We start from the raw sequence: 20,138 nt of genomic DNA, 5'->3' as shown, positions 1-20,138 counted from the left end.
TGGAGGAAATATTTAGCAGGCTCTTTTTTGGACTCAGCAGAAAAGACTAAGAGCCACAGAAATCTTAAATTCTATGTACTAGTGAGTGAATGAACAAACCCCTTCCCCCACCCGGATCCTTAGAAACCGCTCTGAAAATCTGCACCAGCATTGGCTGATGGTGGAATTCAAGGATCAAGGTTACAGTTGCAGGCTCCTCTTCAGCCTCAGTGTCTCACGTTATGACGAGAGGACTGTGGCTTATGTAGTTTCCCCGGATGTTTCCTGATGGCCAACAATAGGGCAGCCAGGAAGAACTGTTTGAATCTGGCAACCCCTTTCCAGGCAGTGCTGTCTGTGGGATGGAGGTGTGGGGCTGGTACAGCCACTCCTGGTGCTTCTGAGAAGCAGGACGCTCTGCTGGTGCTGACCTCCTCTCCGTGAGAGCATTGCGGCTAAAATGGAGAATGATCTGATGAAGTGGGTCTGGGTGCTTGTCTGTCTCCTCCTCCTCCTCCTCTTCCACCTTGGGGCATTTCTACACAAACCAATGCAGACAGGTGTTAGGCATGGACCTCAGCACAAGCCACACAACCACATGCGAACAAAGAGAAGGGAAAGCGCAAGGCACACAGTGCGTCAGATCAAAGCACAGAGAGAAACCACTATGTCGTATGTTTATCACTGGACGAGAAGCCCTTAAGGATGCAAGGTTTGGGACGTAAATATATATATATATTTTTTCAGCCAAAGAAACATTGCAATTCTCAATTCCAACAAAATGAAAGGAAAAGCAAAAGCCTGACCACAGGGGAGGAGCTACAGACTCCAGTGAGCAGAAGTCTCATGCAAGCTCTGGGCACCCGAGTTCAGGAGGGAGGCTCTGGACAGCTCCCCGAGAGTCTGGACCTCTCGGTCAACACTTGAAAGTTCTCCAGGAGAGGTGGGCTGGAAATAGGGGTGGGGCAGGAGTTATAAAACACGGGGGCCATTTGGGGTCTGCTAACTATTCATTTCTCTCCTAACTTCACTGCTGATTCTAGAATCTTCTTCCTGAATGATGTCATCCTGGAGCTCCAAGCCTGGCAGTTTCTCCCCTTTAACTCTTCTCAATCTCCTCTTACGGAAAAGGAAATAGCAGCTGATGCAAGAGGTGGGAGTTTCTAGCAGCGGCAGAGCCCGCAGGGCATACCATATTCAGTAAATTGTGAGAGCTACACAAGCTGCGTGAACGGTTCCGAAGGGCAGGGCCGAAAGGGCAGGGCTCACTGTCAAGTTCACTCATCAAGAAGCTGGGAAAACTTAAAAGCCATCATTCTTACTGATGGGAGTAGAGGAAAAGAATGAAGGGCATAAAGACAAATGGGAGAAAAATGGGAGAGAAAGGATTAAAAGCAAAAAAGAGAGGAGAAGGAAAAGAAACAAAGGGAGACAGGGAAAGAGAAACAAAAGACTGGATATGAGAAACACAGAACAAGATTAACAGAGAGACTAAGGGATGAGAGAAAAAATAAACAGGGGAAGTAAGGGGAAAGAGAAAAAAAGAACCACGGGTTGGTCAATGGAATGGAGGGTTTATTTTTTGTCTGAACCAGGACGAGGCTCTGTGGTGCTTCTGCAGTCAGCTTTTTTCCCCTTGCATGTCGTTTTAAGTAGTTTTAGAGCATGAAGTCTGTTAGAGACGGGGCATGACACGTTTTCTGAAGGGCCAGATACAGGAATGTGAAATGCAGGAAGGGGATTTGGATGTGCCTTCCCTAAAGCAGAGCTACTGGCCAGAAATGCAGAGCCTCGGCTAGGACGGGGTGGCCTCCTGCAACCAATGGTGCTCAAAACTTCACTTAGCGTGAACTTTTCATCGCATGGCTGTGCATCCCGAGAAATATTAGTTGTTAATAATGATGATGAGGATGGTAACAGTAGCACCTCCAAGTGAAATTCATCCTCTGGCTCCTACGACCATTAGCAGGGCCTCCTCTGATAATTTACACAGTTAGTTCCTTCCCAACGGATACATCCGATTCTTTGTGAATGTTTAACTGTGACAACACACACACATGAATACAAAAGTCAAATTCATTCACACCCATATCTGCTTCCAGCTGAGTCAGTACTTACAGCCAAGTCCTGTACTAGTTTCTCTTCAAAGGAATACTCCTCTGTTTCTATCCAAAATCTCTGATAGCCATGGAGGAAGAGGTTAATGGAGCGGTGCCTGAGCGGAAGGGGTGAGAGTGAGGTCAAGAGGGATCCATGGCACACCTTGTTTTAGTTTGGGTGGTTAACGGTTAGTAAGCAGGACAGACTTTTGTACAATTCTTGCCTTCTGATTGGTCAGGGCAGCCGGAAGTACACCAGAAGCATTAATTTCAAAGAAACCAGAACCCTCTAACATGCCAGTTCCCGAATGTCTGGAACACCTTCTGAATGAACTAATCATGGTTAGTGGGGGGAGCTGGTGGTAACTGAATTCCTACTCTGGTCCCGAGGGGTCTTTATCACATTTCTCCTCTAATGAGAAATGATTCATTAGGCCAAGACACAATCCTGAAGTATCTGCTTAATATGGCAATGTGGTTATCCCTTTTGGCCAATAACCTGTCCAGGTAATCCCATTTGAGTAATGCCGATGGCGAGTGGTGTAGCCGCAGATATATCGAAAGCAGCAAAGCGTGGGTCCTTTGCAGTGTCTCCAAGGAACGACACCTCCAAGGTGCTCCGGCTTTTGTTAGGAAGGCAAGACTTGGGTGTGCTATGCTTCGAGCACCACTTCTGTATGCCGCATGGACTCCAGTGGCGGCCCTGGAACACTGAGTAACTGTCAAGAGCCACCTACTCTCCCTGGGAATATGGCACTGAATCGTGGTTAACTGATTCCCAGAGGTGAGGATAGTGGTGAGAGGGAAGGAGTAAAAAAATAAGATGCAGGTCAACATCAGAGTCATCTAAGACCTGACCTTGGTTTCTGGAAGAACACAACCCTTGCCGTCTTTCTTCGAATTCTGACCAATCAGAGGTCTTCTTAAAAATTGTACAAATTTGTGTTTTTATGGTAATGTTAAATCATGAATCAAGAAAGGAGGAGTGTGCAGAAAGTGAGTGGGTCTCTCCACAGGTTACATTACCATTAAAATGGGTATAAGCCTGTCATACTGAGTTTTTTCATTAACCTTTTCCAGCCAAACCCGTTGAAAGGTGCTCAGGAAGAAATTGTTAATTTTGTGTCTGGAGAAAAGCACACAGGTTGTCTTTTAAAAACTAACATCAGAGAAACAGTTTTCACATAATAAAATAAATCCCTTTAGCCCTTCCATCTGGAAGACTCCATGCAGTTTAGATCATGACAAGGTGGAGAAAGAAGTGGTCTCCACCACCAGCTTCTCCATTTTTATTATTGTTGTTATAAAATATACCTACAATCCTCCATGCTGGGGAGAAATCCAAGGCAAACTCTCTAAAAAGCTGGGTTACAGGCGGGCCTGGCCACATTTCATCAAAGACACAGTGAATTCCTGGACTTAACTGTTCCCTGTACAGGGGTAGAGAGGGTTGCTGAAGGAGCAACCGAAACATAAGAGGACACTACTAACATTTTCAAAGGATTTAGGAAAAAAAAAATGCTTGTTTTGTGAGATTTAATTTCTGCCTGGCTGGCCCTGGAGACATGTGCTGAGAACAGAGTCCTCCCGGAGACCCACTTAGCACATGAGGCATGGGCCTCTACCACAGAGGAAAGCCGATGCCTTTGGATACTTCACCACTTCTAGGAAACAGACAAAAATCCTGTGCATTTTTGCTTTCTCTACTGGGCTATGGATTTCACTTTTTTGCCAGGACTTTAGTGGCCTTCATACCCACGACTATTTTACTTAAAATTTTGGCTTCTCATTGATGAATTCTACTTCCAAAGACACTAGTCTGTTTTCTCAAGAGTCCTGGAGGACCAGGTGTGTGCCTCAGAGGTCATCATTCTTCACTATCTTCAAAGACCCCAATGGGAAAGCTCAGGAGGCCAATTGGCTCAACACAGGGTCACAGAATGAATGATGGCCAAGAAACACAGTCTGCTGAAAGCAAGTGTCAAGCCTAGGAATCGTCTGTTAGCTCATAGTCCAAGGGAACATTTATTTACATTCAGAAAATGCCTTTCCAAGTCAGTTTATTTTTCCTGACCAGGTGAGGATGGTTCATACTGATTTGCAAGCTGATGAAGCAGAGGCTGATATTCTATCACCAGCTTTGTTTACTGGTCACAGGCCCGACCTTGTTGACTCTGCAATCAGTCTGAGGATGGGAGAACCGCCACATCGCCAGTAACACCGAGTCAAGTGTTAGTGGTCAACGTTTATCCAATCTGCACTGATACTCTGCCCTGTGTCGATGGAGTACATTTCAGAAAACCCTTCACATATTTTTGACTGCAGAGTATAGACTGACCACACAGATAAGGCAATATGCCCCTAACTGGCCTCTTACGACATCTTTAGCCAGTGCCCTTTCTTCATCTTGAGGGTGATGACACTGTGCGCACGGATTCTCGAGTTACATTTCGGTAGCTGATGAGGAAACAAAGTAATTTTGGGGCCATCCAAGTACCTCAGTATAGATACATTGTTTGATCTGTTGATGGATTCTGAGTTAAGCATTTTAGAGACCCTCCTTTTTCCAGGGTTCCTTTACATCCTCACAAAGAATCCCACCTCAGTAAAACTAAGAGCTCCCATATGCTAACTGGGCTGACTTTAAGGTGTAAAATGGGGAGTTAAGGCAGGCATGGGACACTAGGGAATCACATGTGTTTTCAGTTTTTCTGCTTACCTTGACTGCCTTAATAGCCCATGATACCACATGCAGACTGTAAGGGTGCCATTTATGGAAAACTCCATTGGAAAACTTGGATCATGGGTGTTCGTGCCACAAGGGAGCACAGCTGAGGGAGGAAACCTTAATTCCCATCAGTGGCTCCCATGCCAGAAGAAAATGACAGAATACTTACCTGGGCAAGTTGTACAGAGGGGCCATCCTGAAACAGGCCACCACTGCCCGTTTCCGCTGCTTTGATAACAGTTTGTGCCAGACTGCCTTCTTGGACCTCAAAGGCTGTTCGACCTGAGAAGACATCACAAGGGTAGGTGCACACCAGGCTAACTGGGTGGCAGGAGGGAGTCACCTGCAGCTAAGGCTTCGCAACCCTGCGAGAGTTCTGATTTCTCAACCACAGCCAGCCAAAGGTACCCAGCCGCAAATTATTCAATTTTTTTATTGTTTATTTATTTTTGAGAGAGAGAGAGAGAGAGAGAGAGAGAGAGACAGAATGCGAGTGGGGGAGGGGCAGAGAGAGAGGGAGACACAGAACCCAAAGTAGGCTCCAGGCTCTGAGCTGTCAGCATACAGCCTGACGTGGGGCTTGAACTCATGGACCGTGAGATCAAGACCTGAGCTGAAGTCGGACGCTTACCCAACAGAGCCACCAAAGCGCCCCTCAGGAGCAAATGATTCGGTTTGTGGAGGTCTTAGGTTTTCTGCCTTCTCCTACCTGTTTTTGTATGTTTATTGCCTAATAGAAGGTTTACAAACGGGTAGGGGATTTGAAGGGGTCATTGATCTAAAGGCAAAAATTTGTAAAAAAAAAAAAAAAAAAAAAGAAAGAAAGAAAGAAAATAAAGAAAGAAAACCTCTGAGGGAAAAGCATTGAGGAATCTGCTACCACCAGGCACCAAGATGACATCTGGAGGTGAGCTCGGATGATACTCATTCCTGGTTTTGGGTCTTATGAGAACGTTAAAAATTTTTTTTTTTTTTTTTTACTATTTACTTATTTTTGGGAGACAGACAGAGTGCAAGCAGGAGAGGGGCAGGGAGAGAGAAGAAAAGATACAGAATCTGAAGCAGGCTCCAGGCTCCGAGCTGTCAGCACAGAGCCCAACACGGGGCTCGAACCCATGAAGCGTGGGATCATGACCTGGCCTGAAGTCAGATGCTTACCCTTAGACTGAGCCATCCAGGTGCCCCGAGAACACTTAACTAACAGCTGAGTGTAGAGGACAGCTTTCTAGTCTCCAGGGCAGTCTCGCTTCCTCAGTCCTCAGGGCAGATGTGCCTTACCTGCTCCAGATGGAAGACAGCTGCGGAAATTCTCTGTACGCGCTCTACGGTCTTTTCTGGATTGGAAGGTTCTTCACTCTTCAAAACATCTTTGTAGAGGTTCAGCTGCCACTTTACTGCTGGGTCATCTGACTGCAAATTAAAGCACACAGGAGGTGAGCAGCACCTCTTGCACTGAAAAAGCCTTGACTCCTCACATGGTTTCAGAGCACCTGAGACTCTTCTGTTATCGCTTCTTTCCCATTTTCTCTATCATCTTCACTGGAACATTGTAGATGCTATTTAGAAACTTCGTATTCTAGCCTGTATCTCTTAACTTGTCCTATTTCCATCCCTTTCTATCTGTACTGCATTCTAATTTCCTGAAATCAACCTTCCAATTCATAAATTTTCTTTTCAGCTGTGCCTAGCCTGTTTTTTGACCTATAAATTGGATTTTTAATTTTAATGAATGCTTTTAACTTTTGTAATCACTATGTGGTTTTTGTCAATCCCATATCCACTCTTAAAAAAAACGAAAGAGCAAGTGTTGCTTTATGGCTACCATAGCTATCCTTTGCTCTTTAAATATTTATCAACCACACTAATCTTTAAATTTCTTTCTACAGTTCCTTAAGCTTGAATTCTTCTCTTGGTTACATCTTCTGACTCTCTAATGATGGTGGATTTTTTCATGTTTTTTTTTGTTGTTGTTTAAACATGACCTTGTCTTCAGGTGGAGTTTTATTTATTGGCATGTTAGCCTGTATTCTAAGAGGTGGAGAGTATCCAAGTGGTTTTAGGGTTGTCTCTATAGGAGATTTATAGGTAAGGTTTAAGGCTAATTTTGTGTAAGTTTCTTGCTCTGCATTTGTGTACAGCATGGGTAATTAGGTCCCACACTCTTCTTCGTTGAAGGTTATTAACAACCCCAGCGTCCAAGATACATATATGGTTCAGAAAGCTCTATTAATTTTCCCAGCTGCATCAACTTCTCCTAATTCCTGTGATTTACAGTGTCTTGTTTATCCTGGCACTTGGGATATCTTTTTACTGCCTTTTTGTGTAGTGTATTTTCCCCACTACACCCATATGTTTGGGGTAGAAAGAAGTGGCTCTTTGTGTCAGCCTAATCCCGCATCTTAGGGCGTATTCTACCTGAGGAAAAAGTTGTTCAGATTCACAGGCCTGGAAAAAAAAAATCTCAGACAGCCTTTAAAATCCAAGTGGTTCCCCCCGGTTTGTACCAACTCCAAATCTCTAGATCAGGCTGTGCTAAAACTCCCCCACCTCCCACCTCCCCAATGTCCATTTCACTGTTGAAGAAGCCTCACAGTCAGTAAATTTTGAGACCTGATCTAACCCCCCTGCTATGGCTGGATGTTTATACATGGCAGGTGGGAAGGCATGCTTCATTAAATGCCTCTTTGCATCCTCTTTGTAATAGCAAAGAACAAAAATGAAGGGCGAACTCTACACCCCCCCCTCCCCGCCCCTCCCCCCAACAAAAACAAAAACTAAAGGCAGAGAGCTAGTCCTACCACTTAAACATCAGTACTGGGAGACTTTTTTTTAGAACACGTTAGAGAGAACAGGAGTAAACTAAATGGGAGGAGGGCCCCCTACAGCCAGAGGGAAGCCTGCATGAGTTCCGTCTTCCTGCCACATCACCTTTTCCTGCAGGTGCAAGTTATTCCGCACGTGTTCTTTCACCTCTTCATCGGTGTCCCTCTGTGGAAAGAGACGTTCAGCTTTATTCCTAGAGGTCACTATGGAAATGTAAAGTAAGGTGCAGGGATGTATGGGCGGCATATGGGCAGTTTTGCTGTGATCTTTTTTTTTTAAGTTTATTTATTTTGAGAGAGAGAGACAAGAGCGAGCAGGGGAAGCAGCAGAGAGAGAGGGAGAGAGAATCCCAAGCAGGCTCTGCACTGTCAGCTTGGAGCCCGACACAGCACTCAAACTCACGAACTATGTGATCACGACCCAAGCGGAAGCCAACAGTAGGATGCTTAACTGACTGAGCCACCCAGGTGCCCAGCTGCAATGTTTATTATAAGAACAAAAGAAGAAAAATTATAGATTTGTCCTAAGGGCATGTCCTCTCAAACCAGTTTTTTTTTAAATTTTTTTTAATGTTTATTTATTTTTGAGACAGAGAGAGACAGAGCATGAATGGGGGAGGGTCAGAGAGAGAGGGAGACACAGAATCTGAAGCAGGCTCCAGGCTCTGAGCTGTCAGCACAGAGCCCGATGCGGGGCTCGAACTCACGGACCGTGAGATCATGACCTGAGCCGAAGTCGGACGCTTAACTGACTGAGCCACCCAGGCGCCCTAAACCAGTTTTTTTTTTATTTATTATTTTATTTTATTTTTATTTTTAGGGACAGAGAGAGCAAGTGGAGGGGAGGGAGGGAGGGAGGGAGAGAGCACGAGGATCTTAAACAGGCTCCATGCTCAGCACAGAGCCTGAGGTGGGGCTCAATCCCACAACCCTGGGATCATGACAAGAGCTGGAATCAAGAGTCAGATGTGCAACCCACTAAGCCCCCCAGGCGCCCCCAAACCAGTAAAGGTGAGAGTGTATCGCCCGTGTGCACCTTGGTTTCTGTTCATCTGTCACCCTGGGAAGGAGAACTAGCCCTTCAGGCTCTGAGCAGCTGCCACCACCAGTATTCCATGCTCAGCCAGAGCAGACGGGAGACTTACATAGCTGTATCGTGACTTTGCAAGGGAGATTAGCTCCTGATCGCCTGGCGTGCACATATTCAAACCAATGGGCAGCATTTTCTTGAGTGCAGCCACGATGAGAGAGGTCTGGATGGAGTACAAGTCTCCCCTCCGCTTGGTCTTCTTCCGTTCCTGGTCCTGTCCTCCAGACTAGGAGATGAGGTTGAAATAAACAGAGGGGCTCAGTGATTCTGAGAGGAACGGCCTCCTCTTGGAGGCAGCCTACCTCCTTGTGGCCCTGTCAATACAGGGGGAGGGGGGAGCTCACTACATGTCAAAGCACAGTGAGAGGAGTGTGTGAAACACAACCGGGTGGCCATAAAGGACCAGCACTGGTCCTGTGCCCTCTCCCTGTGCACATGCTCACAGAACCATGTAAGTGGACACAAACCACAGACACCTGCAGTCTTGGCTCACTCATTTCCGGGCCCAAACGAACAGATAAACTGGTGTCTTTCCAGAAGAATGATTTGATAACTGATGAGATGACTCCAGGAAAGAACTGAGAATCCTGATGCTGGGGCATCAGTAAACACACGGAAGACGTTCTACGTTGAACTGCTCTGTTGCCAGGGCTGAAGCCAGTGTTTTGGAGCACCGCATCCCGCTCAACCTCTACCCCGAGGCAGTGCAAATTCTCACCGGAAAACACAAGTCCCAAAGCAGGGCTGCTTTGGGATCTGGCAGGGGAAAGCTCGGAGAAACACTGAATAGAACTCCCCCAGTCTGCGAGAGTCCACCCTTCTTTTGCTTAAACTGAATCTACCCAGTGAAGTCCACCCACCGGAGTAGTCGGTTTCAGAAGAGTTCAAGGCCCTGCACGGAGGCTCTCAATTGAGAACCCTCAGTGTCCCTGACACATGGCCTTATGGGTAGACTCAAGGACACAAGCCCTGCAGCGACTGGATTTTTGTGAGGTCAGCCTCTGAAGGAGCACACTGTCCACCTGCTACCTCACTTGCTAGACTTTGCGTCAGTTGGGCAGGTGCTTAATGGAAGTGTGGGAATGTCGGAGAGCCAGAAGCAGGGGCTGTGGAGGGAAAGACACATGGAGCCCAGTGAAGCTTGGCTTTATGAGGTGCCTGTGAAATGTTCGTAGGAATCGGGGCAGTGCTGCCGTTTATGACGACATATAGACACAGGGCTCTGGGAGCAGCGGGAGGCCAGGGGCCTCTCCCGGAACTGGCAGTGTGAGACTTGGGACCCCGAGCTGGAGCAGAATTCATCTTAGGAGGCACAGGTTTTCTGAGAGAAGAGGAGGGTGAGAATTAACACTGACTTGGGACTGATCTCTTCAATTACTTTAAATTACCTTTAAAGTATGAAAGAGGATCGTCATTATTAATGGACACTCTGAAAATGGATGTGATGGCCTTCACCCAGCCTGTGGTGACTGTACCTTCAGGTGGTTACATGACAGCAACCACAGCGAAGCTCCTGGCCAGCACAACTGAGGCCGGCCAAACACCACCAGACAATTCTGCTGGTTGCAGGGCACCTTGTGCTGGGTGCTCCAAAACAGCAGGTCAGGCCTGGGACAGCAGGGGGAGGGGGTGGTCAGAAATAATGAGCAGTGGGTAAGAAAGGAGCCTAACAGAAGGCAGCTTCGTGTGTTCCAGAACATGGTGGAAAGTGAAAGCTGGCTCCCGCAAAGACCACGGAGAGTTCTATCATTTACTGAGTGCTTGCTAGGTTCCTCACATGTTCTACCATCAGGCATAGAATTCTAAAGGTCGTGCCTAAGGCAAAACTCCTTTACGGTCTACATTACCCTTGAACATCATCCATAAAGGACAGAACCCGGTTTTGTGTCCTGTACTATGAGGTGCCCTGTACATATAAATGTAAAAGGTAAATAGTAACATGCAGTATGCAATCAATATGCAAAATGTAACGAGGCGGATTTGATACCCAAGTCAAATAATTTCTTGCTCGCTCTATTTTATTTGGCCAATCTCATGGTGTTCTTGTTATAAATGCTGCATGTGTGATGTGACTCCAATGTGTCTGCTACTTAAATAAAACATTTCTAATCTTCCCAATAACTGATACACAGACAAGTCTGTTATATAAGTGAGAACATGATGCTCAGGGAAGGTAAAGGATTTTTCCAAGGTCACACAGCAGGTGAGCATCTGAGTCAACATCCAGACCCAAGTCGACCTGGCCATGGCTCCATTTTCCTTCTCTAACTAAGAGCTAGTGACCTAGCTCTTGCACGTCTCCTTTTCTCTGTCACACAGCCTAGGGCAGGGAGCTTGTGACAATGGCAGCAGACACACATTAATGAACAGAGAGAAATATTTCCAGGTTCTCATCTGTATGGGTCGCTGGAAAGTTGTCCCAGGGTTTATTCCAGCATATGCACACTTTGTGCAAAAACACACGGTTATCTGATTTCAAATCTTGAAGGTGAGTCATTGGAAAACTCTTTGGGTCAAGGGAGCCTTGCATAAGAGGCAGAGGTATACAGTGTGAAAAACCTGGGGCCACTGACAGCACAGAGGACTCTGACCCTGCATGGCACAGCAGAGGAGTGAGCCTCCTGGGCTCTACGCCCTGTCGGCATCCCTATCTCTGTCAGTGTGCTGGCTGCAGAGTGGGCAGCTGGGGAAGGGAGCAGAGATAGCAAGGAGACCTCGGTTAGGGTGAGGCTTGGCTGGCTTCCCCGGCTTCCCCATTCCAAGGGTGGGTAGGCCTACATTCACTCTTTGACGGGCAGGTGTCTTCCCTGGAGCAGGCCTGGGGGACCTCCAGGTGGGAAGATCCATTCTGTACCACCCCCATGGTGATCACAGTGCAGAGGGTGGCCAGAGCCTGGCACCTCTAATACTACGACAGAAAAGACACGTCATGCATTTGACCTGTACCTTTACTTGCATGGCCTGTGTGGGAAGACAAAAGAAAAGAAACAAGGAGAAGAGTCAGTCAGTAAAAAGCAGGGGTCCAAGGCATAAGGTAGCACATGTTAGTCATAGCTTCTTAGCCCCCATTTGTCAGCCAACACAACAGAAACTCAACAGTTCTGGAAGCCAGCTGAGCATGGCATGAAAAGTGAGCAGGTTAGTATGGAGGTTAATTTGGTCAAGAGGACGTACACCCAAACCAAGCAAAACACCCCCAAGTCAAGTTCACCTTGAAGATTAACCTCCCTAAGCATGTGCCACTCAGACCCACGTGGGCTTCTGGTCTGGCCGCCCACACGAACCTTTTAGATCTAGAGCCTTTCCCCTCCCCCTCCTCCCTCCTTTCACCTGGGTGGGCTGTAGATAATCTGTCATGTAACCAAAGACCCCATTTTCTTTCTTCCTTCCACCCACCCACATTATCACCTTCAGCAGATCTGTGGTTGGGAAAAGAGAAGGAAGAACTGGGCTAAGGGGCAATGTGTGTGCTTCCATGAAAAGGAGGTTTGCTAACAAGAAGTCCTCTAGGGGCACCTGGGTGGCTCAGTTACTTAAGCATCCGACTCCTGATTTCAGTTCAGGTCAGAGCCTGCTTGGGATTCGCTCTCCCCTCGCTCGCTCTCTGCCCCTTTCCTGCTTGCACACACACACTCTTTCTCTCAAAAGAAGCAAACATTAAAAAAAAGGGAAAACGTTTAAAAAAATAAAATAAAAATAGGCAAGCCTGCACCATGTGAAGTTCTTATCCCCACTAAAAGGTTAAATGAAGACAAGTCAACCCAACATTAGGTATTAGGGGGAAAGGTGAATTTCTGCAAGCCAGTCTGAGAATGAGAAATCAAGAGAGAGAAAGCGAAGGAGGGAAGGCAATGAGAGGAGGGAGGAGGATGGAGGAGGGAGGAGGTGGGTAGGGTAGAAAAGAGTGAGAGAGGGAGGGGAAGCTGTCCCCCACCCCCAGGGGGAGACAGAGAGCTGGACAGAGATAGAAAGGGGGACAGGTAGGGAGAAGGGGAGAAAACGGGAGCTGCACAAGAGCAAGAGGAACAGAGACTAAGTGAGCAAGGTGGGCACTGGAGGGAAGGAGGAGAGACTGGAGTAAGGTAAGTCTGAATACCCTTGAAAACCTCAAAGATGGGCTCACAACTCTTCTCTGTCCTTTTTCAATACACCAAAATCACACTCATGGGTGGAGAGGCTTTAAACAATGAGGCACTCTAATATTTCCTGCCTTCCAACCCTTTTTTACTCATAATCTTGGGCAAGAGACCCACATTTCTTGGGCTAAACATGTTCTAACTTACCATTCCCCTCCAAGGAAGCTGCTGCCATTTTTACAGAAAACAAAACAAGTTTAAAAACAAAACAAAACAAAACAAAAAACACTTGCTCAGCTTAGTTACATTTAGCTTAACACATATTTGCAAACTGGTGTTATATAAAGAAAATATACAATGAGCTCTCCAAAACAACCTGCTTTCGCTGTCAGAAAAGGAACACATCTTTGAACCAATCTTCAATGAATCAAGTATAAATAGTGTGGCCCACCGTATATTTTGTTTCTGCCTCCTTTCCATTTGCAATGGCATGTGCAGTGTGTGTAGGCATGCAGCATTCGAATACACAGATCTCTGCCAACAACCGCCATATGCACCGAGGCCAAGTTCATTTATACAACACCAGAATTCAGTTAAGAGTGGAGATAAAAGCAAGCACAGGTGACCATTCAGATTAGGTAGCAGAGAGAACATCTAATTTCAGGGAGGAAAAGGCAATGGAGATTGAACTCATAGTAAGAATACCTCCTCCTCATTCTCTCAACATGTAGTTCTATGTCCAAAGAATACCAGAAATGCCTATGAGTTGCTATTTATTGGAGGCATGGTATCTCTCCATCTGAATGAACGTGCTGCATTTATCTCTATCCTAGAGATGCAGTTTAAAGCTGACTTGTAAACATAGCATCCTGGTAGAGCTCGGAGGAGGCAGATAGTAAACTCAAGCCCATTCTATAGATTGGTAAACCGGGGTCCAGAAGAGTTACGTGGACGATGCAAGGCCAATACCTTTAGTCAACAGCTGGGCCAAGGGTAGGACTTAGCTTCCTTTCAGTCTCTAGTCCTACTTACTACTATACTTTGTGTCTCAACTGAGGCAACAAGATCAACAGGCATATTTGTCACCCTAAGGAGCATGGTAAATGTTATTTAACACCTGTGGCCTGTCCTCACATTCATCACATTGTAACGTAGCTCAGGAAAAACTGGCATCCAAGGTCAAGGGGAATTAAATGAAACTGTTTGCTCCTACAAACAAACCTTATCAAAGATGCACAGATTCTGAATATGACCATCCTCTGACAAGACAAACATGCCCTTTTCCTTATTCGGCAATATGAATGAACAGAATTTCCAGTTAGTTTGTTAGTAGGTTAGTTTTGAAATGTCATCCTCTGTCACCTCATCTCTTTCCAAGTGTAAACCTAAGGACTCTAAGTAACCACTCAACACCGGAGCATTGAGATGTCTTTGCCATTTCTGCTCATCTGGGATCCAAATCCTTATACCAGAGTCATTTCCATTGCTTTGCTGCCATCCGCTGACAATAACAATGGGTGCTAGCTGATTCAGTGCTGAGTCCATGGATCTAACCCAAGGTGAAGGTACCATAAAATCTATCTGGGGGTTAATGACTTTCTGTAGGTGGGTAGAGCCAAAGGAGAGCCAGTGATGGCTGTAAGAAGGCTCTTCAGAGGGAATTTAACATAAATGTCCAAGGATCAGGAGTCTGAACAATCTTATCTTTGTGTATCTCACATGAGCAGCAGATACATTTGTCAGAAGTTGAATGCAAAATGAATTTTGGAAAATCAAATAAAAATCATCTAAAGCACAAAAGGATCCACCTTATATAAAGTTCCTGTGCAGCAAAGATTCCTCTTGAATATGAACATATACTTCTGATCTCTCTACTTTGTATATGCACAATTTTATTTGTCAAACTTTATTAAGCAGTGTATACCAGATTCTAAACTCTAAGGGTCAATTTTTGGATGCTGGAAGAAGTGTGAGCGTCAGCGTAGCTGAAAGATAGAAGGTTTGGAAAGTTCAGAGAGACTTCAGCTAACCAGAGCTAGGCAAACATGGTGAAGTTTTGGGTGAAGTTGTCATTTTTCGTTGTTATACCGGCCCCTTGTCTGCAGTTTCACATACACAGGTCTTCATCCCAAATGGTTATTTGGAAAGATGCTCCAAAGCCTTTGTTACAAACCCAAGACTGTCATCTTTCCAGAACTGATTTTCACTTCTGAGGGTCCCCATGCACACTCCACCTTCATGTTCCTCAAAGGCAGTACTGTACCAGCAATGAGAGAGATGTAATCTCAGGTATGTCACTCATACTTGACATATACAATCAGCCCTCATTGAGGCACACTTCTCTAGGGAACAGAGTCAAGAGTAAGCCATAACAGCTGGTAACAAAACATCACATTGCATGTATGTATTTACACCTGAAGGAGTCTGTCTGAGAATTCTTTACAAACACAACAGCAAAGCCTCCCTTTGCAGAGCTGACTCAAGAGGAGCTGGGAGTGCAGGTCCCCATCCTGTATTCCTGCTACACACCTCCCTAGAAGTGACTTTTTCTCAAATATCTGGTATGCCCTCTTTTAAACATTTCCTGCGGGGAATGGACAAATGTTTGGGTTTCTGAATGCAACCCACATGGAAAATAAACAGAAGGCATTAAGAGGTCAGCACAACTGAAATCAAACAGCCGCTGGACGTTCCAGAGAGGAGGAAAACAAGCTTACTGTGAGAACAAGTGCTACGGAAATCTTCAAAGCAAGGTAATTTCCTCGTAGCTAATCAAAAGGTGGCTCTAGGCGTGTGCAGTTTGGCAGCTTCACCACACAAGAAGTAGTTCTATTTTCAAACAACTAACAGCAGCTTCGGTTTTGGAGACCTCTCAAATGCCTTAGGCAAGTCTTGAAACTTAAACTTTTTGACACACAAGCAGCTATTTATTCATAAAATGTGATGACCATGCTTATTTGGGAGCAGTTCCTTCTGGCTCATTCTCAAAGAAACAACAGTAGAGACTGTTGGTTTTTGTGGTTTGACCTAAATGCAGTACGGAACTAATCGCTTCATACACCCAAGATACATAGCTTAGGTCAAGATTGAAGAGTCTTTGGAATTGATTTCTATGGACTTACTTTCGACATCTTGCTTTTGCTGTCTCCAGTTAAAAATGCCAAATTATTAATTTCATTCTGAATCACAAAATTTTGCTCTTCCCTCTTGAAGTTCTAAGTGGGGGGCGGGGGAGAAATAAAAAAGCCAACATTACAAGAATGTTTTCTGAGGTCTGTACCTTTCACAGCCATCTCTAAATCCAGGGCCCACATGTTCCTTACGTGAGATTTGCACCACAGGATGAAGACCTCTGCCACCATGCGGAAGAGCTGGTCAGAATCAGCATCGGGACTTTTGAGCCAGTTCGATCTGAAGTAAAAAGTAAATTGATATGCATATGAAATTCAGTAATGATTAAAAGAGTCACACTAAAAATTCTATCAACTTTGGGTGTGTACACTTATCCAGATAAAACTACATTCCCACCCAGAGGCAATCTTCAGAGAGACTAAATATCAGTACACTCCTTACATGCTTGTAGGCAGGTAATTGTAGATACTGCTGAAGGACCTACAATAATAATTTCCATCTTACCAAAGGATTCAAGGATTATCTTAGCAAACAGATGTCAGAGAACAACATTTCAATTTTGTCAAGGGTAGTTTTTTTTTTCTTAAACAGATGAGATGATTAAGGTTACACTCTGTTTTGGGACAGGCCTCTTTTTTTTTTTATTTTTTTTTATTTATTTTTATTTTTATTTTTTTTTATTTTTTTTTTTCAACGTTTATTTATTTTTGGGACAGAGAGAGACAGAGCATGAACGGGGGAGGGGCAGAGAGAGAGGGAGACACAGAATCGGAAACAGGCTCCAGGCTCTGAGCCATCAGCCCAGAGCCTGATGCGGGACTCGAACTCACGGACCGCGAGATCGTGACCTGGCTGAAGCCGGACGCTTAACCGACTGCGCCACCCAGGCGCCCCGGGACAGGCCTCTTTAATCCCTAAGGCTAGCAAGACTAGACTTGGTCACTATAACACCTAATCTTGTCACCTAATTGACACTTGACATTGTCAAGCCTCTGAAATATGGAGCACTCTAAAACCAGTTAAGGCCTCATACCCTTTCTTCTCAAAGCCAATTTTATGAATGAAATTTGTAAGGCAATAGATTTTCCACTGCTATTTTAAGTATATAGGCAGAAACCAAACATTTCCTATGTCCTCTGAAATGGTTTAGAAATTCCCTATTTATATAGTATGTAATATAAAATTTGTAATACATAATATATATATTTATATATATGAAATTTATATATAGTCATTTCATTTTTTTCTTCTTCTTTTTTAATTATAAACCAGCCCAGGTTAAGAATTTCACAGTGGTGGCAAGAAGGCAAAATTGCAGAAGAATTCAGTCACCTCTTACAAGTTGGTGTATCCCTAAGTATCTTACATATTTGAGTTTAATTATATTTTGAAAGGGGCTAGATATTGCCGTTTTCAAATATCGGTGCAGAGTAACACAGTATAAGTTAAATTGTCTACCATCTTTCTTAGGTTAAAGAAAACTGGTTCTCATGAATGCTCTGAAAAATCCAATGTCCCTTATTAGTGCATGCAGAGTAACAGCTATCAAAAGCCAGTTCCCTAAGCCTTGGGGCATCGCTCTGAATTGCCGTGGGCAGCCTACACCTTCTGCCCATTCGTGGAGAGCAACAGGATAAAGAAGAAAGGTGAAGACTCATGAGGCCAAGACTGTCTTTGGACCCCTCTCTCAATTCCTTGCTGCTGAGGCTGAGTTTCAGCCTCATAGACATTCTTGTCTCATCTTTCTTGGGTTCTACTTCACTTGTCTTTCCCGTACATGGCAGACATTATAGGTTGCCTACCCAATACTCATCCTCCTCTTCTTAGGAGCAAAAGCCCATTTTATTCAGGGTGGCATTGTGCCCTGCTGAAGACCACATTACCCGGCCTCTCTTGAGGGATAGCTACTATGTAACTAAGTTCTGATCAAAGACATGGAAGTGGAAACTGCTGGATGGACCTTCTGGAAAAGCTCTCTAAAAATGCCTCGGATAGCTGAGGATGCCTGTGCCTTTCCCCTGTTGCTTTCATGCTTCCTGTCTGGAATGAAAATATGATGGCTTGAACTCTAATTGGCACAGTGCATCATAAAGTAACTTCAAAGATGGAAGCCAATGTTAAGGATGGAAAGACAGAGGACTTAGGCTCTCTAATGAGGAGCAATCATACTGGCCCTGGAAACCTTTAGATTTCTTTTATGTGTAGAGATTTAACTTCTCATTTCTCTAAGCCACTGTAATCAGGTATCCATTATTAGCAGCCAAATGCAATCCAAACTTGAGGCTTGAGATTGGTAATGCTTTCTGATTTCATTCATATGATTTTTCAGGAGTGCTTTTTCTGGATCAAACGTCAACTTTGGTCACAACTGCCAGCCATTCATTCCTCAATGTTTAGCTTGAAATGAGCTTTGTAAGTGTGCACTATGCCCTGAGTGGGAAGAGGTGAGGGGTCACATACCATCCTGCCAAGGAAAAGGACAGCCACAGGGCATATGGGCAGCAGGGGCTCTGCAAACAGGTGAGGTCAATATTCCCTCACAGGAGACAGAAAAGGATTCTGATCCCTTCGCCTTCATATAGGAATGTAGTTTCAAGTGAATGAATTTTGTTTTCAATACCCTTCTTCTAGGAGGCAAATCTTCACTCTTTATTTCTAGCGAGGTACTTCTTTCAGGTTTAGAGTGCTAGGTGTGAATGAAGAATACCTCATTACATGTTTCCCCAGGCACACAAACTCTCTACCTCTCTCAAATCAGATGAAAATGGTATTGGCAGGTGCATAGAAGATCCTGACCTCACTCCTCCTATTTGCCCTTCTCCTTTCTGCCCCCAGATAAGGCAACCGGGCTCATCTCCTGCCTGCTCCCAGTCTCCCAGAATCCAGATCTCTCTCAATATCCAGACACCTGTCCTTTTGGAGGTACCAAACTGATATATAGGTCTTTTTTTTTTTTAAATCATCTGCACTGTGTGCTGCCAAAAGGCAGGTGGAACATTCTAGGCTGTAGGTGGGGAGAAAGATTGGTTTTAGAGGCAATGGGGGTGACAACTGAAGCAACCCCAATGGATGAAATTACCGAGCATGTTAACAGAAAACAAGAAGAACAGAATAAAATCTTGGATGACTTCAAGAGTAAAGAGAGTGAGATTTTCACTTTCAAACTGACAAGTTATCAGGTTTTCGAAGAAAGTAAAGCCAGTTATCAAGCTTTCAAAGAAAGTAAAGCCATGCTCCTATGTCCATGGTCAGGTTGTCGGAGTTAGAGCTGAGGGCTTATCTCAACCTTACTCCTAAGCCTCCTACAGAGGACACAGCCCGAGGCAGTCACCGCACAGCATTTACTCAGATTCCCTTCTGTAGTCTGAGAGATGGTTTTTCACCCCAAGCTGCACTGTTTAAAGGTGCTCATTTTTTTTTGTGTTCTGAGTGTTCCTTATTGCCAGAAAGGAGGCTGAGAAGCCATTGACTCTGGTGGAGAGATCTGTTTAACCTGTGCTGACATATGTCCTGCACAAGGAGATAGCCAGCTATTTTGCCCAGCTCCGACCACACTATACCTGGAGTTCTTGCTTATTCTACATCAGCTTTGGACTGAAGATTAATTAACAGAAGCTTCTGTTCAGAAAAGTGTTCCAAATGGCAAAGAAACTTGAAACATGGCCATGACTGGGCCGAAGGAAGTAGAAAGGTTTAATGTGACCAGGAAGAACAGGGAGGAGGACAGGACAAGATGGCTCTCTTCAATGTTTAAAGAGGTGCCATGAGAGAGACTGGAACAGTTTTGTGAGAAAAGAAAGGGGGTATTTATTCATCCAGTTACAGGTAAGATGAAGTGACCCCTCTTCTTCCTGCCAACTCCACACTCCCATAATTCCAAGCCGGCAATTCTACTGGTGAAGAAAGTACTCAAAGAAGGTAAAGGCATACACCTAAGAAGGAAGTATTTCTAAGCTAGGCTCCAGTGGCCATAACGTTCCCTGGTGCTCCGTGAAGAACGGGCTGAAAAGCGGGGATGAATGAATTAATGATGATCTCAAAGACTCTCTGACATTGCCACTTTTAGCAACTGTCAAACACTGTGTAAGGAGAACATACTCTATCTTGAGTTTGATTGTCAACAGTGACAAATGCAATTAAAGAGCTATTCCAGGAGCAACCTTACTCTGCTTTCATTTTTGTTTTTACCTCACACTCTGACAAATTCCCTCT

General features: G+C 44.9%; 1 protein-coding gene across 1 annotated transcript in view; it reads right to left on the bottom strand.

Annotated features, from left to right (window-relative positions):
- The window catches only part of RYR3 (ryanodine receptor 3), a 451,654-nt gene that overhangs the window by 44,676 nt on the left and 386,840 nt on the right, over positions 1-20,138 (bottom strand). Inside the window, exons 68-76 of the mRNA XM_043554522.1 lie at positions 16,118-16,205; positions 15,917-16,009; positions 11,665-11,679; positions 8,774-8,944; positions 7,735-7,794; positions 6,085-6,216; positions 4,976-5,088; positions 2,098-2,194; positions 411-517 (exon numbers count right to left, since the gene is read on the bottom strand). Of these exons, the coding sequence (XP_043410457.1) occupies positions 411-517; positions 2,098-2,194; positions 4,976-5,088; positions 6,085-6,216; positions 7,735-7,794; positions 8,774-8,944; positions 11,665-11,679; positions 15,917-16,009; positions 16,118-16,205 (876 nt within the window). The remainder of the gene's footprint in view (positions 1-410; positions 518-2,097; positions 2,195-4,975; positions 5,089-6,084; positions 6,217-7,734; positions 7,795-8,773; positions 8,945-11,664; positions 11,680-15,916; positions 16,010-16,117; positions 16,206-20,138) is intronic.

The sequence above is a fragment of the Prionailurus bengalensis genome, chromosome B3, assembly GCF_016509475.1.
Source record: "Prionailurus bengalensis isolate Pbe53 chromosome B3, Fcat_Pben_1.1_paternal_pri, whole genome shotgun sequence".
NCBI lineage: Eukaryota > Metazoa > Chordata > Mammalia > Carnivora > Felidae > Prionailurus > Prionailurus bengalensis.
Note: the sequence above shows the minus strand (reverse complement) of the source record. Positions and strands in the feature narration are given on the sequence as shown.